Below are 15,266 nucleotides of genomic sequence, written 5' to 3' on the forward strand. Positions count from 1 at the left end.
CCTTCCTTCCTTCCTTCTTTCCTTCCTTCCTTCCTTCCTTCCTTTCTTCCTTCCTTCCTTCCTTCCTTCTTTCCTCCCTCCCTCTCTTCTTTCCTTCCTTCCTTTCTTCCTTCCTTCCTTTCTCCCTTCCTTCCTTCCTTTCCAATCTTTTTCTCTCTTTCCTTCTCTCAACCCCCTCTCCTCTTTGTCTTCAATCTTTCCTTCATATTTAGCAAGAATTGACTTTAAATTTCATAAAACTAAGACCTGAACTCTAGGATAAAAGCAAAGAAAATTGATCATAACTTAGTTTATGCTATCAAAATAGAGCTCTATTTTAGAAGAAAAGGACTTACAGTAATAAGCAATACATTCTCGAATAGTTCTGTTTACCATTGATCCTGCTTTATGGTCTTGAAATTGGAATAAACTCATTTAAGTTTTCTACACCCAAAGGAATTGATCAAAATATCTGTGAAGTCAAGAGAGAGTACGGGGTGTCCCTCATATCATTTACATTTAATACTCAGTAGTTCTATCTGTAATCCCATAAGTTTGGATGTTCCTTTCAAGAGGCAGATCACAACTCGCCTAATGCCAGCCCATCGCCCATCTCTGCTCACATAAGTTCACTGTTGGGGACTTTCACGATGACAACCCCACACCCTAAACCACTACCTACAAGCCTGTGTAGCATTTTTTTGCTATACTAGGGAAATATTTCTACCTTTAGATTTTACCAGAATTAGGACAAAAGTCTAGTGATTGTTCGCATTCAGCACGGCCATACAGGAAATGCAATTTTGCTTCTACATTTCAGAGTTAGGGGGCTCTGGGGCAAGAGGCATGATACAGGATGCCACTGCTCTGAGCACCTGGCTTCACGCTTCCAAATTTCCTTAGCTATTCTCACCGGCAGTTGAGTCTTTGCAGGAAGTTGTTGCTGGTCCTGCCTAATGCTGTTGGTACTTTTCCTCTAAGAGCATCTCCAATTTATCATACATATATATGATGGATATTGTTTGTACATAGTTATTTGCATTTTATCTACCTTATTTAACCTGTGCGGCAGTACAATAGTCTGAAGTCAGAAGAATTCAAATTTGAATCTAGCCTCAGACACTGTGTGACCCCTGTACAAGTCACTTAACCTCTGCCTGCCTCAGTTTCCTTAACTACAAAATGAGAATACTAATATCACCTACCTCCTGGGATTATAGTGAGGATCAAACAAGCAATGCCTGGCACATAGTAAGAGGCTTATTCCCTCCCCCTATTCCTCTTGCTGTAGTGAAAAAGCCATTCCTGGTCCTCCTGAATGCTTTTGCCTTTCCTCTGAGATGTTCTTCAATTATTCTGTATCTATTTTGTTTGCATACGTAGTGGTTTGTGTGTTATTTTCCCCATTCGACCGTGAGCTCCTTGAGAGGAGAGATCCAGTCGTCTTTGGTTTTTAAATATTTTTTGTATCTCTAGCGCTCAGCACAGTTCTTGACACACAGTAAGGGCTTAAAAAAAACCTTTTGTTGATTGACCAGTGGCATAAGTTAGAAGCAGTATATACTGAAGAAAAAAAAGAGTATCTTGTGTCCTTCCAAATCATTGATTTTTCATAATGCCTTTGCTTGTGGTTTCTGGCAGATAGAATGTGTGGAACTTGGAGAAATACCCGACGACCTCTCCAATGCTTTGGTATTTTCTAATTCTTCCCTGCAACGTCTACAAGAAAGAATTGTACAGCTACAAGAAGAGAATTTTGAACAGCACGAACTGAACAAAGAATGCCGGGAACGGCGCAAAAAGCTTATTTTTGAAAAGAGAGAGATGGCCAAAAAGATCACAAGTGAGTAACTTAGTCCTTGCTTTAAATTAAGAAACAATCAGGGGGCAGTTAGGTGGCACAGTGGATAAAGCAACAGGCAGGAGAACCTGTGTTCAAATCTGGCTGTGTGATCCCTAGAACTGATTTGAGGCAGAATATAAGAATTTTTTTAAATAATCAGTAATTTTGGTGATAAAAATGAGAAGTGACTTTCCTTGACTCCTCATCCCCAAAAAGTATTTTAAGTGATGGTTGTTGATGGCGAAGCCTTGGGGCTTGTCAAGTCATGGCAGGACGAGCAGAGTGGAAGAGAGTTCTCTCTTGAGATCATTAGACTAGAGGTCAGCAGTCTCTGTAGCCAGAAATATTATCATCAGCGCTCAGCAATACCCTAAAGCAGAGATACCATCAGGGCCAGAGACCATGTGAGAGTGGTGGGATCCAGATTAAAATGTGATTGAGAAATATTTACCAAAAATAAGAAATCCAATAAAACATATTTTATATTACATATATTATACTTTGAAACTAAGTCAATATGCTGCCTTCAGGGATGTGAATTGATGGCTCCTGTTCTATTTAAATTTGACACCACTACTCTAATTTGATGTTGCTATTCAATCATTTCTGCCCTATCTGACTCTTTGTGACCCTATTTGGGATCTTCTTGGCAAAGATACTAGAATGGTTTGCTATTTCCTTCTCTAGCTCATTTTGTCAGTGAGGAAACTGAGGCAAACAATTAAATGACTTATCCAGGATCACACAGCCAGTAATTATCTGAGACCAGATTTGAATTCAGGAAGATGAATCTTCCTGATTCCAATTCTGGCTATCTATCTACTGTACCACTTAGGTGTCCTCATATATTGGATAAGAGGAGGGAAAAGGCCATAGAGTAAAGGAGAATCAAATAGATGGTGCAGTGGAGAGAACACTGGAGCCAGAGTCAAGAAGTCTGGTTCAAACATGACTCAGATATTTATTAGCTGTGTGACCCTGGGTTAGTCCCTTAACTTCTACCTGCCTCAATTTCTTCATCTGTAAAATAAATTTAATAATAGCAATTACCTCCCATGGTTGTTGTGAGGATCAAGACAGATAATTTTACAAAGCACTATATAAGTGCTGTTTTTCTTTTTTTTTTTTTTTAAAGAGAAATGTAGTATAGGGGAAGAAGAAGGATAAAGGGGAAAAAAGGAGGAAATATAGTGCTGTTTTACTTTACATTACACAAGGAAAGAGTAATTAAAACTCCTTTTTTAAAAACTCCTTTAAAAATTAAAAAAAAAATCTCTACCTAATGCCACTTGATTGTTTTGATCAAGCCATAATCTGAGGTAGAGGGGCTTGAGATTTTCCTTGGGGGCCACACCTTCTACTGGAAAGTGGCTTCCAAAGCGCTTGGTTTTCAATCTTTGACCACCCTGTAGCATTTGACCCTATTGAGAACCCCCTCCTTCTTTAAGCCTTCTAATTCCCTGATTTCTGAGATGCCAAATAATCCCAGTTCCCTTGGCTCTGGGAACAGAACAGTGCCTTTATCTGTAAAATTAGGAGTTTGGATTAGACAAGTTCTAACGTTCCTTCTAGTGCTACTGCTCAACACATCTTACCTATTTGACTGCTTCTTCTCTGAGCTGGAGATGGAAATGGAAAACCACTCTAATCTCTGCCAAGAAAACCTCAAACAGAGTCACAAAGTCAGAAAAGACTGAAAAGGACTCAATAATAATAAACTTCCTACAACTACTGGAATATGTTTCTGGGAGAGGGCAGGTGCTTCAAGGGAGGAAACCTATAATGAGGTCTTGTGTGATCGAAATAGGAAGGAGGGAGAGAGAAAGCATGTATGGAGCACTTACTATGTGTCAGGCACTGTACTAAGTGCTTTTTTACAAATATTATCTCATCTGATCCTCACAACAACATTGAAGGGTAAGTGCTATTATTATCGATTTTACTACGGAGAAAACTGAAGCAAACAGAGGCTAAGTGACTTGTCCAGGGTCATACAGCTAGTAAGTTTCTATGGCTATATTTGAACTCAGATCTTCCTGATTTCAGAGCCAATGCTCTAACCACTTTCCTACCAGCTGGTAGGACGTTAGAACTTGTCTAATCCAACGTTTCCCATGATTTTCTGGGCATTATGGATGGAGCTGGTTGGAGTTCACAGGACCAAAATCCTCTGAGATGTGTGCCTGAATGTAGAATTAAAGTTTTGCAAAAGATAAACAAATGGAATTCAGGGCAAAAGATTAAGCAGAGTCAGTGGGAGAAGGAGGAGATAAGCTTGAACCTAGATTTTGAAAGGAGGTAAAGGACAAATGCTAAAGAACATAGAAGGCATTTAAAACAAGATCAATAGTATGGACTGGAGACAGGAATTCTGATGATAATCACTGGCATTTTTAAGGCACTTTAAAAATTTATGGAATGCTTTACATGTCTTATTTAAAACTCACAACAATCTTTCAACATGCTATTGTTATCCTTTATTTTTCCAAGGTTAATAAGCAACTGAAGTTGGATTCAAATTCAGGAGTGCCTGACAACAGGTTCAATGCTCCATCCACTGTGTCATCTGGCTATTTATCTGTAGCCAGACTCATTACAATGGCTGGAAGCTAAACTGGTCACACAAAATATTTGTGCCAGCTCTTAATAAAAGGTTCTCCCTTGATATGATTTGATATTCATCAGCAATAAACAGTGAAATGGGGAGGTGAAAATGAGTAAAAGTAATGACTGTCTTCTTTTAGTGATGAAGGAGATGGTTTCTAAGTTGATGATCAAAAAGTTTGGCAAAGAGATAGACCTGGAAGCCCTTCAGACACTCTCTGTTAACAAAAAACTTGAAGAACTGAAGATCAAGAAAATGAAAAAAGAGATATCAAATGCGAAGGAGATAAAAAATTGGGAGGTAAGGCTCAGAGTGCTGCTATTTAATACCTACATATCTTTTTAATTAAATAACTTCTCTTCACTTTTCCTTAATACTATTTGCATTTTATCACATGAAGGAAATTGTGGGAGTGTCAAAGTCCTGGTATTAGCACATTAAGGGAGGCAGTTTAACCGGATAGACCTTAGGTAACACTGGGTCTAGAATCAGGAAGATCTAAATTCAAATCTAGCCTTAGATATTTTCTAGCTTTGTGACCCTGAGCAAGTTTCTTAGCCTGTTTGCTTCAGTTTCCTCATCTGTAAAAGGGGGATAAGGATAGCAACCACCTCTCAAGGTTGTTATGAGAATCAAATGAGATAATATTTGTGAAGTGCTAGCTTAGCACAGTGTCTAGCTCAGGGTAGGTGCAATATAAATGGGAGCTATTATTATTATTAATCTATGGAGATAGCAAGCCAGCAAACATAGATATATACCAGTTCCTCTGTCAAAAAGAACTGTTGATAAGACCAAAACTTTCACTGATAGTGTTTGAGATAGCACTCATGTGCCTGTGTTAATATGTTAATAGTTATAAAGGATGATGAGATAATTAAAACCACATTTCAGCATGGCTCTGGGGCTCAGTAACTCCTGGATGTCTTTCCTATGTATGTGCCACTTTGTGTCCTAGGTTTCTGTCTGGGGGAGATTATTATAGACTAGATTGTACCATTGAACTACCTGAGGACAGAGGCACAGAAAACACTAAAAGGATTGTAGCTAGGGCTTTGTAATGTGGAGTCAAGAATATCTTTATCCTTAATAGTGACTTTTGCACTATTCTTCCTTTTTAGAGTGTATCAGTGTCAATGGTTCAGGACTCTGACAGAAACTTGGGGACTCTGACCTTTATTTTACCACTATCTTCAAGATTCCTCATTTTTAGTTTCTTTCTTCTTTTTAATAAAGAAAAAAGTGGGAGCAGCTGGATGGCTCAGTGGACTGAGAGCCAAGTCTAGAGTGGGGAGGTCCTAGATTCAAATTTGATCTCAGACACTTCCTAGCTGTGTGACTGTGGACAAGACATTTAACCTCCATTGTCTAGCCCTTACTTCTCTTCAGCCTTGGAACCAATACACAGTATTGATTCAAAGACTGAAGGTAAGGGTTTAAAAAATAAATTAAAAAAAATTTTAAAGAGAAAAAGCAGTAAACAAAGGACAAATTAAATTGGAATTTAGATACATCTCTAAAATTACCCCTTCTGTCAATAATTTATCTTCCTTCTGAAAAGTAGAAATAATGCAGTGTGAGAAATAGTGAGCCCGTTTAGCTTTCACAGAATCATAGATCTCTAGAACACAGAATTTGTTGAGGTCTTCTAGTCTACCTTTATATACAATGCACAGATCTTCCTTGTAGAATCTCTGATATTCTAGCCAAATTTTGGTTCAAGGCTTTCTAGTATTAAGAATTTTTTTTTAAGATAGCCCATTTCACCACTGGGGAGCTTTGCTTTTCCCTAATAGTTGCTGAGCTAAAATTTGTCTCCCTGTAACTAACTGGTTCTGGTTCTACTCTCTTCCACATGAAAAGTGGCTAAGGACCTCTATCCCAGTAACAGAAGAACATAGAATGAAGAGCTTGGGAGGACCTCCTAGGTCATGTAGTCTGACTCCCTTGCTTTTAGATAATCTGAAGCAGACAGAAGGTAGGATGTCCTCTTGACCTCAAACTTGAGAAGCAGCACAGTCCAGTGGAAAATGTTATTGGATTTGGCATCAGAGAACACAAGGTCAAACCCAACACTGTTTTAGAACTAGGATCTTCCTAATTTCAAGTCCAATGCTCTATGCACTGCCCTACCCAGCTCCTCAGACACTTACTAGCTGTGTGACTTTGAGCAAGTCACTTAATCATTCAACTCTAGGAGTTGGGAGATGGCGTAAGTGGAAAACTCATAGAGAGAGGAAATGGGCAATGAAGGCAACAAGAAAAATTTCTGAGTCCCAGATTTATTTTTTCTGCAACTTTGTTGTGCAATTCTGAGCAGGTATATTAGATAAGGAAGAAAAGAAGTTAAGTTTGTTATCTCCTCTGAAAAATATGCATAATCCATTTCGGGAAACTCTTTTGAAACATGGTCGGTGTCTGATTGTTTTTATCTCAGCATTGCTAAGAAGGAGGAGGAGGATGCATGTTGCCCACTAAGCCATTTATTCTCTAGGTTAAATAGCCCTTGTTCCCTTGACCATTCTTCCCATGACCCAGTTTCCAGGTCTCTCATTGTCCTGATCACCTTCCCTTGGGGACACTCATGTTCATCCATACCTTTTAAGTTGTGCTGCTCAGAATGGGGCACAATATTCCCAAAGTGGTATTTGTGGCTATCCTGAGTAAGACAGAAAGAAGGAAGTAATTTGTAAGTGATTGAAAAGAGTTCTCTGCTTCCAAGTAATAAAGAATGGCCCTAATCAATCTATGGTAATTTCTTAAGTACTAAAAATAAAACAATTCAACTCAAGGAATAAGAATGAATGAATGATGGGGCCTTGATAGTAGCTCCCACAAAGCCAAATGGAAGGCCCCAAACTCAGTCAGTGGTCTTGTTGTTCAGAGAGCAATAGATATGGCAAACACAAAACCCCGTTTCTGTGGTTCAGTAGTTCTATTCCTTTGTTGTGTTTATGAATGAATGACCAAATGATAAATGAATGAACAGGTGAGCCTTTGTGGACTTCCCTCTTCAGTGTTAGAGGGCTTAAGTCACCTTAAACCCTTTAGAATCCTTTGAGAAATAGTGAATCAGGCTCACTTATGTGCTAGAAGAGCATTTCAGACCTAAAAGACAATGGAATGAAGTATTTATATAGTGTTTTATAGTTTGCAAAGCATTTTACATATATTCTCTCATTTTATCTTCCTAACAAACCGGCAACAGTGGGTATCATTATTCCCATTTTACAGATGAGGAAAATGGTAAAATTTAGATTTGGTGAAGTTTGTCTTTGGTCTCTTTTCACTTTATTAACTTACCTGTGCCTAGGCAGCTAGGTGGCACAGTGGATAGATAGAGTAGCTGGCCAGCAGTCAGGGAGAATTATCTTCCTGAGTTCAAATCCAGCCTCAGATACTTCCCAGCTGTGTGACCCTGAGCAAGTCACTTAACCCTATTTTCCTCAGTTCCATCATCTTTAAAATGAGTTGGAGAAGGCAAACTGTTCTAGTATCTTCACCAAGAAAACTCCAAATGGGGTCACAGAGTCAGATGTGACTGAAGGACAACCACCAGCCACCCATGATCTTCTCTGCCTTCTTCTAGTTTGTGAATCCTTGCACTCAGGCTCTCTCAAAAGTTACGAATGATTTCTAAATTGCCAAATGTAGAGATCTTTTCTCAATCTTTTCCTTCTTAACTGCTCTGCAGTCTTGGACACTGTAAGTCATCTTCTCCTGGACAAGTCTTTCTCTTTAAGTTTTCAGGATATTTCTCTTTCTTTGTTCTTTTCCTACCTACTTTTTTTTTTAAACCCTTCCATCTTAGAATCGACATGAAGTATCAGGGATGTGAAGGATCACACTGCTAAGAAGTGTCTGAGGCTAGATTTGAACCCATTTCCCTGGGACTTCTAGTTAGTTTCTCTGCCTCAAGTCTCCCCATTTCAATCTGTCTTTCACTCAGCATAAACCCCATCCATGTTACTATGTACTGAACAAGCTTCACTGGCTTCCTCTTACCCCAGAATTGAATGTTGAGTCCTCTGTTTAGTATTTAAAGCCCTTTATAATCTGGCCCCTTCCTATTTTTCTAGACTTTTTTTTTAAACCCTTACTTTCTGTTTTTCAACCAATCCTATCTATTGGTTCTAAGACAGAAGAGTGATAAGGGCTAGGAAATGGGGGTCAAGTGACTTGCCCAGGGTCACACAGCTAGGAAGTGTCTGAGGCTAGATTTGAACCCAGGACACCCTGGCTCTAGACCTGGCTCTCTGTCCACTGAGCCATCAAGATGACCCTTCTTGATTTTCTTATAATAATGAGGGGCTTTGTGTATATCCTTGTGAAGTCAAAAGAACACAAAGGGAATGTCCTCTACCTCCACCCCTTCACAGCACTGTAGATCCGATGTGGCAAACTTATGGGGGGATTTTGAAAAGAATGTCCCAGATGGGCAGGCATGTTTGTTTGTCATCTGCATTGTTGAGGGATCTGTTGGAATAATGAAAGTGTATAGACACACACACGAAAGAAAAACGTTTTCAAATAAACACAAGCATTCCCTTTGATGCCTTTTATTGTTTGGATGTTCTATTATATATTAGGGCACATGATATAAATACATATATATTAAATGTGCATAGAATAGTATATGAACTGTGCATATAATGGCATATATCTATTAAGTATGCATATAATAGTATATATCTATTAAATGTGCATATAATAGTCCACATATTAAATGTGTGTATAATAGTCCACATATTAAATGTGTGTATAATAGTCCACATATTAAATGTGTGCATAATAGTTCACATATTAAATGTGCATATAATAGTCCACATATTAAATGTGCATATAATAGCATACACACAGAAACACATATATATATGTGTGTTTATCTGGCATAAGTACCTGTATTGCCTTCTGGAATCTTACAATATACAGATAGTGTAGTCAGTAGAATATTGGGTTCAAGTCCAGTCTCAGGTATTTCCTAGCTATGTGACCCTGGGCAAGTCACTTAACCATTTGCTTTAGCTTCCTCCTCTGTAAAATGGGGAGAATACTTCCTAGAGTTTTGTGAGGCTCAAGTGAGACAGTCATTGTAAAGTATTTATCATGGTACTTTAACCCACTGGAAGTGCTATACTTTAGCTATTATTATTACTATATCATACATATGGGATGTTGGTTGTCCATATTATGAAGCAGTTGAGTGGTACAGTGACAAAGAGCACTGGAACCTGGAGTCAAAAAGGGCTGAGTTCAAAGCTTGCTTCAGAGACTAACTAGCCATGTGACCCTAGGTGAATCACTTAAATCCTCTGTGCTTTAGTTTTATGATATGTAAAATGGGATAATAGTGGCACCCAACTCCCGAGTGGTTGTGAGGACAAATAAAGGAATATGAGTAAAGGAGCTTGGAAAACCTTAAAGTACTATTTAACTGTTAGCTGCTATTCTTAGATCTTATTATTATTATTAATTCTACTGCACCATACATGGAATTGAAAATCTTAGAACTGAAACTATTCCATCTCCCTCATTTTAAAAAAGGGAAAATTAAGACTCAGATTAAGTGGTTAAGCCTGAGTTCATATAGCTATTTAGGAGCAAAACCAGAACTGGACTATAGAACCCCTGACATATAGTTTGGTACTCTTTTTTTTATTCAATTACAGAAAATGCAGGCTTTATGATGTGTTCTATAGCTAAAAAAATCCTTTTCTTTTTCATGTAAGTAAATGATTAATTCACTTAGGTCCCCACACAAATAATATTAATCATTTTATGTTCTCATGCTCACATTTCTCATGATTTAGAACAGGAAAGGGCCTTAGAAACAGTCTAGTCCAGTGATGGCAAACCTATGGCATGTGTGCCAAAAAGGACACACAGAGCCCTTTCTGTGCACATGCCTGCAGTCTCCCTCCAGGGTTCATTACTAGAAAGCCAGAGAGACTCTGGGTGCTTCCTCCTTCCCCTGTCTGGGGGTAAAGGGTGGGGCATAGCACTTGGTCTCTGGGGGGGTGGGCATGGCACTCAGTCTGGGGCTGGGGTGGGGGCACTCCATCTCTAAATAGTTCACCATCACTGGTCTAGTCCAGCTCTCTCATTTTCCAGATGAAGATCTATTTCACAGAGATCCAAAGAAATAAAGTGACTTAATCAAGGTTACATAGATGGAGGCAAAATTTGAACTCAAGTCTTTTTTTTAATATCCCCCTCTCAAATATGAAGGACTTTGGACTTTATTTTTTAATCACTATTTTAATTTTTCCAGATTATATGTCAGTACAATTTTTAATAATTGTTTTCTGACATTTTATAATATGTGTTCTTTCCCTTCTTCCCTCCTCTTTTCCCCAAAAGGCAGGTGATTTAGGTTATACATATGTTATCATAAAGTATATATTTCAATGTTTGTCATATTGTGAAACAAGGTACATATTGCTTACATTAGAGAAAAATTCAAAGAGGAAATAAAATGAAGCTTCAATCTGCATTCATACTCTGTCTGTTCCTTCTATGGCAGTGGATAACCATTTTCATCATGAGCCCCTTGGAGTCATCCTGCATCTTTGCCTTCTTGACAATAATTGTCATTCAGAGTTGATCATCATACTTTATAGCTGTTACTGTGTACAATGGTCTCCTGGTTCTACTCACTTCACTTTGCATCACTTCATATAAGTCTTTTCAGGCTTTTTTATGATCATCTTGTTTGCCATTTCTCATGCTGCAGTAATATTCCATTACAATCATATGCCACAACTTGTTCAGTCATTCCCTAGTTACTGGACATCCCTTTGGTTACAATTCTTTGCCACCACAGGAAGAATTGCTAAAAATATTTTTGTATAAGTAGGTCCTTTCCTCCTACCTTTGATCTCTTTGGAGACTTATTAGTATTTCTGGGTCAAAGGGTAAGCATAGTTTTATGGCTTTTGGGGCAAGGTTCCAGATTGCTCTCCATAATGGTTGGATCAGTTCAGAGCTCCATCAACAGTGTATTAATGTCTCAATTTTTCCATATCTCCTCTAGAATTTATCATTTTCCTTTTTTGTCATGTTAGCTAGTTTGATAGGTATGAGGGAGTACCTCAGAATTGTTTTAATTTGCATTTCCCTAATTAATATCTTATTTGGAGCATTTTTTCCATATGACTAAAAATAGCTTAAATTCTTCATCTGAGAATTGCTTGTTCATATCTTTTTACTGTTTTTCAAATGGGGAATGCTGTGTATTTTTATAAATTTGACTCAGTTCTCTATATATTTATAAAATGAGACCTTTGTCAGAGATATTTGCTATAATGATTTCCCCCCAATTTGTTGTTTGGTTTTTAATCTTGGTTGCATTGATTTTGTTTGTGCGAAATCAATTTAATTTTGTGTATTTAAAGTTATCTATTTTACATCTCATAATGTTGTCTATTTTTTGTTTGGACATAAATTCTTCCCTTATCCATAGGCCTGACAGGTAAACTATTTTGTGCACCTCTAAGTTTGCTTATGGTACTACCCTTTTTTATTTTCTTTCTTTTTAAAAATAATCCCTTACCTTCTTTCTTAGAATTGAGACTAAGTATTGGTTCCAAAGCAGAAGAGTGCTAAGGCCTAGGCAAATAGGATTAAGTGACTTATTGAGGGTCACATATTTAGTAAGTTTCTGAAAATGGATTTGAACTCATCTTCCTGACTCCAAGCCAGGAGATCTAGCTATATCATCTAGCTTCCCCTTGAGTATATTTACTTTCTTACTTTATCTAAAATGAAACCAGTTGACATCAAAGTGCTCCTAATTAATTTTCCTAGGCATAGACCTCTTCTTCCATTTGCCTTGTTGTTTAGAGTGCAAATCTCATTATGTCTCTTGCTTTCTTCAGCTCTTTTCTTTTTACTTAAAAAAATCCTACTAAGCATTGATTCCAAGGAAGAAAAGGGGGGGGATGAGGACTAGACAACTGGGGTTAAGTGATTTGCCAAGAGTCACACAGCTAGTAAATATCTGAAGCCACATTTGAACCCAGGACCACTAACTTCTCTTAGCCACTGAGCCACCTAACTGCCCTTCTATTTATTTCCTTATCTATCTTCTTGATATTCTAGGAAAAGATTTCTCAGGTACGATGGGACCTAATGATGAAGACTAAGGAACACACTAAGAAACTTCAGCAAATGAATGAATTATGCATTGAAAAGCGGGAGCTTGAAAACCGTTTGAATGCACTGCAACGTCAGCAGGTATGTACACTTCTGCTCTACTCTTCTTTGGCACTGTGTTGGCATTTGTGAGTAGAATTAAGTGGGGCTGATGAGTCTGTTTGGGAGTTTTGGATGCGGGGATACTCCCACTTCTCTTTGATGCCTTCTTGACTTTTCGATCATATTACTGCTCTCCATGGATGTCTTCCAAGGCTCTGTCCTGGGCACTCTTCTTTCTTGACTTCTCTCTTGGTAAATTTAGTATCTCCGTGGATTCAATTATCACCTCTGTGATTCTAATATCTACATATCTAGTCACAATCTCTCACTTGAACTGTATTTCCATATTACTTAAGACTCCGTTGCCTATTAGAATTTTCCAACTGTATGTTTCATAAAAAGTTCCAGCTTAACATGGCAAAAATGTAACTTATTGTCTCCCCCCCTGCCCCAAACCATTCTTGTTCCTATTTCTATTTCTGTCCCTGGCACATTGACTGGCTCTATTTCTATATCTATGTCTAAAATATCTATAGCTATGTAGTTTATCTTCAGTAAGTTCTTTGAGACCCGTGACTATTGGGAATTTTGTTTCTTAGTGTCTAGCACAGTATCTTCCATGACACATAGTAGGCAATTAATGTTTGTTGGATGACTGCATGTCTGCTGTAAAGTTGGCAACATGAGTATCATTGATTGGCTATTATAATTGCAAATTGTTGAAAATGACAGATTGTCTGTTTAAAGACACAGTTCCTGTCTTCGGGAAGTTTCCACTCTATTTGGATGAGGGGAATGATACATAAATACATTTAAGAGCTAAATAGCAATATGAGAATCCCTAGAAAGAGAGAGACAGCTTTTGTGTTTGTAATCCTAGTGCTTACTCAGCACAATGCCTTACACATAGGAAGTGCTTAATAGATGCTCACTGGCTGACAAGTGACTCTAGCAGTGTAAGAAGAGTGATTAACTGCCAATTAGTTTGGAGGAAGAAGAGATCATAATTGCTGGCTAGAATGACCTGGGAAGCCTTTGCAGAATAATTCTAGCTGGGTCTTTAAAGGAGGAGAATTCAGATGGATGGGAGTGCTTTTCAAGGAGTGGTAACGGTGAACTGGCAGTTGGGAAAAAAAAGTCTAATGTAGTACCAGTTGGGTTCAAGTAATAGATATGAGGCTAGCTTGTGGGGAGGTCTGTGGCTTAGACCTTTATTCTATAGGCAATAGGGAGCTAAAGAAAAATTTTCTGCAAGGCAGTTGCACCATCCAAGTAGTATTTTAGAAGAATTAGCACCTAGCATGTGCCTTAGACAGAGTGGATGCTCAATAAATATTTATTGGCTGGAAGTGATTAAATATGAAGGTAGCCATAAGTGGGATAGATTAGAAAGTTGACTTTGCCTGAAGACACAAGAAGAAAGGTTAGGAAGTGAGTATAATAATAGCCTATTCCTATGGTTGAACAGAAACGGTCATATTCTCTACAATAAATGAAAATAAAAAGAAAACTAAATAAAATTATTTTCTTACTATAAAAAAATGTCAAATTAAGGATCAAATTTCAAATTCAAGGTTATTAGGACACTGAGACTGTCATAAGGTGGTAGAGTGGAGTTGGGTTTTCACCAGAAGTGGCAATAAAAGAAGAGTCCAAAATGATTCCAAGCTGTCCAGCTGGGTGAGGAGGAGTCTCAAAGTACTATAAAAACCAGAAATTATAACATTGGGAAAATATCATTATTAAAAGAGAGGGGCATCAGGGCAAATCAATAAGCATTTTTAAATTGCTTATGTTTGCCAAACAGGTAGCTAGGTGGCATAGTGGATAGAACATCAGTCTTGGAATCAGGAGAACTCATCTTTATGAGTTCAAATCTGCCCTCAGACACTTACTGCGTGACCCTGGGCAAGTCACAACTCTGTCTCAGTTCCTCATCTGTAAAATGAGGTGGAGAAGGAAATGGCAAACCACTTCAAAATTTTTTCCAAGAAAATCCCAAATGATATTGGGAAATCAGTCATGATTGAAAAATGACTGAATAACATTTACCAAGCACTGTGCTAAGAATTTTTTTAAAGGCAAAAAAAGTCCAAAGGCAAGAGGCTTATGGGAAAGCAAGAGATAAAGAACTAGGTACATAAAAAATTGCAAAGAGCAGATGGAAAGAAATCTCAGAGGGGAAGCCACTAGTAGTCACTGGGGTGGGGACTGGAAAGAGCCTCATCAGAATGTGAGACTTGAGCTTAGTCTTGAAAGGAAGACAGGGAAACTGAGAAGGAGAGAATTCTGGGCAATGGGAAAGCCACCAGAAAAGGCACAGAATTGGGTTCCGGGTTAAGATGGCGGCAGAGTAAGAAGCAGCTCTAAACCTCTCCTGACCGAAACACACAAAACTCCTCAAGGGGACATAAAAACAAGTCCAGACGAACGGAGGAACCCCACAACAGGGCACAGCGTGGAAGGTACGTGGAATCGAGACATTTCCAAGCTAAAAAGGGCTCTCACTCACTCAAGCGCGAGCTGAGCAACCGCCCCACCCCCACCCCCTCCACACTCACCTATAGCTCTGAACCCAGCTAAAAAGAAATAGAGCAAGTTTGGGGCACCCATCGAGTCATCAGCAGCTCCGGGACCTGTTCC

The 15,266-nt window shown here is 38.5% G+C and overlaps 1 protein-coding gene across 1 annotated transcript in view; it reads left to right on the forward strand.

Moving 5' to 3' along the window:
* The window catches only part of CFAP44 (cilia and flagella associated protein 44), a 137,035-nt gene that overhangs the window by 115,398 nt on the left and 6,371 nt on the right, over nucleotides 1–15,266 (forward strand). The window contains exons 30-32 of the mRNA XM_044666775.1: nucleotides 1,621–1,822; nucleotides 4,567–4,727; nucleotides 12,528–12,662. Of these exons, the coding sequence (XP_044522710.1) occupies nucleotides 1,621–1,822; nucleotides 4,567–4,727; nucleotides 12,528–12,662 (498 nt within the window). The remainder of the gene's footprint in view (nucleotides 1–1,620; nucleotides 1,823–4,566; nucleotides 4,728–12,527; nucleotides 12,663–15,266) is intronic.

Source organism: Gracilinanus agilis, chromosome 3, assembly GCF_016433145.1.
Source record: "Gracilinanus agilis isolate LMUSP501 chromosome 3, AgileGrace, whole genome shotgun sequence".
Classification (NCBI taxonomy): domain Eukaryota; kingdom Metazoa; phylum Chordata; class Mammalia; order Didelphimorphia; family Didelphidae; genus Gracilinanus; species Gracilinanus agilis.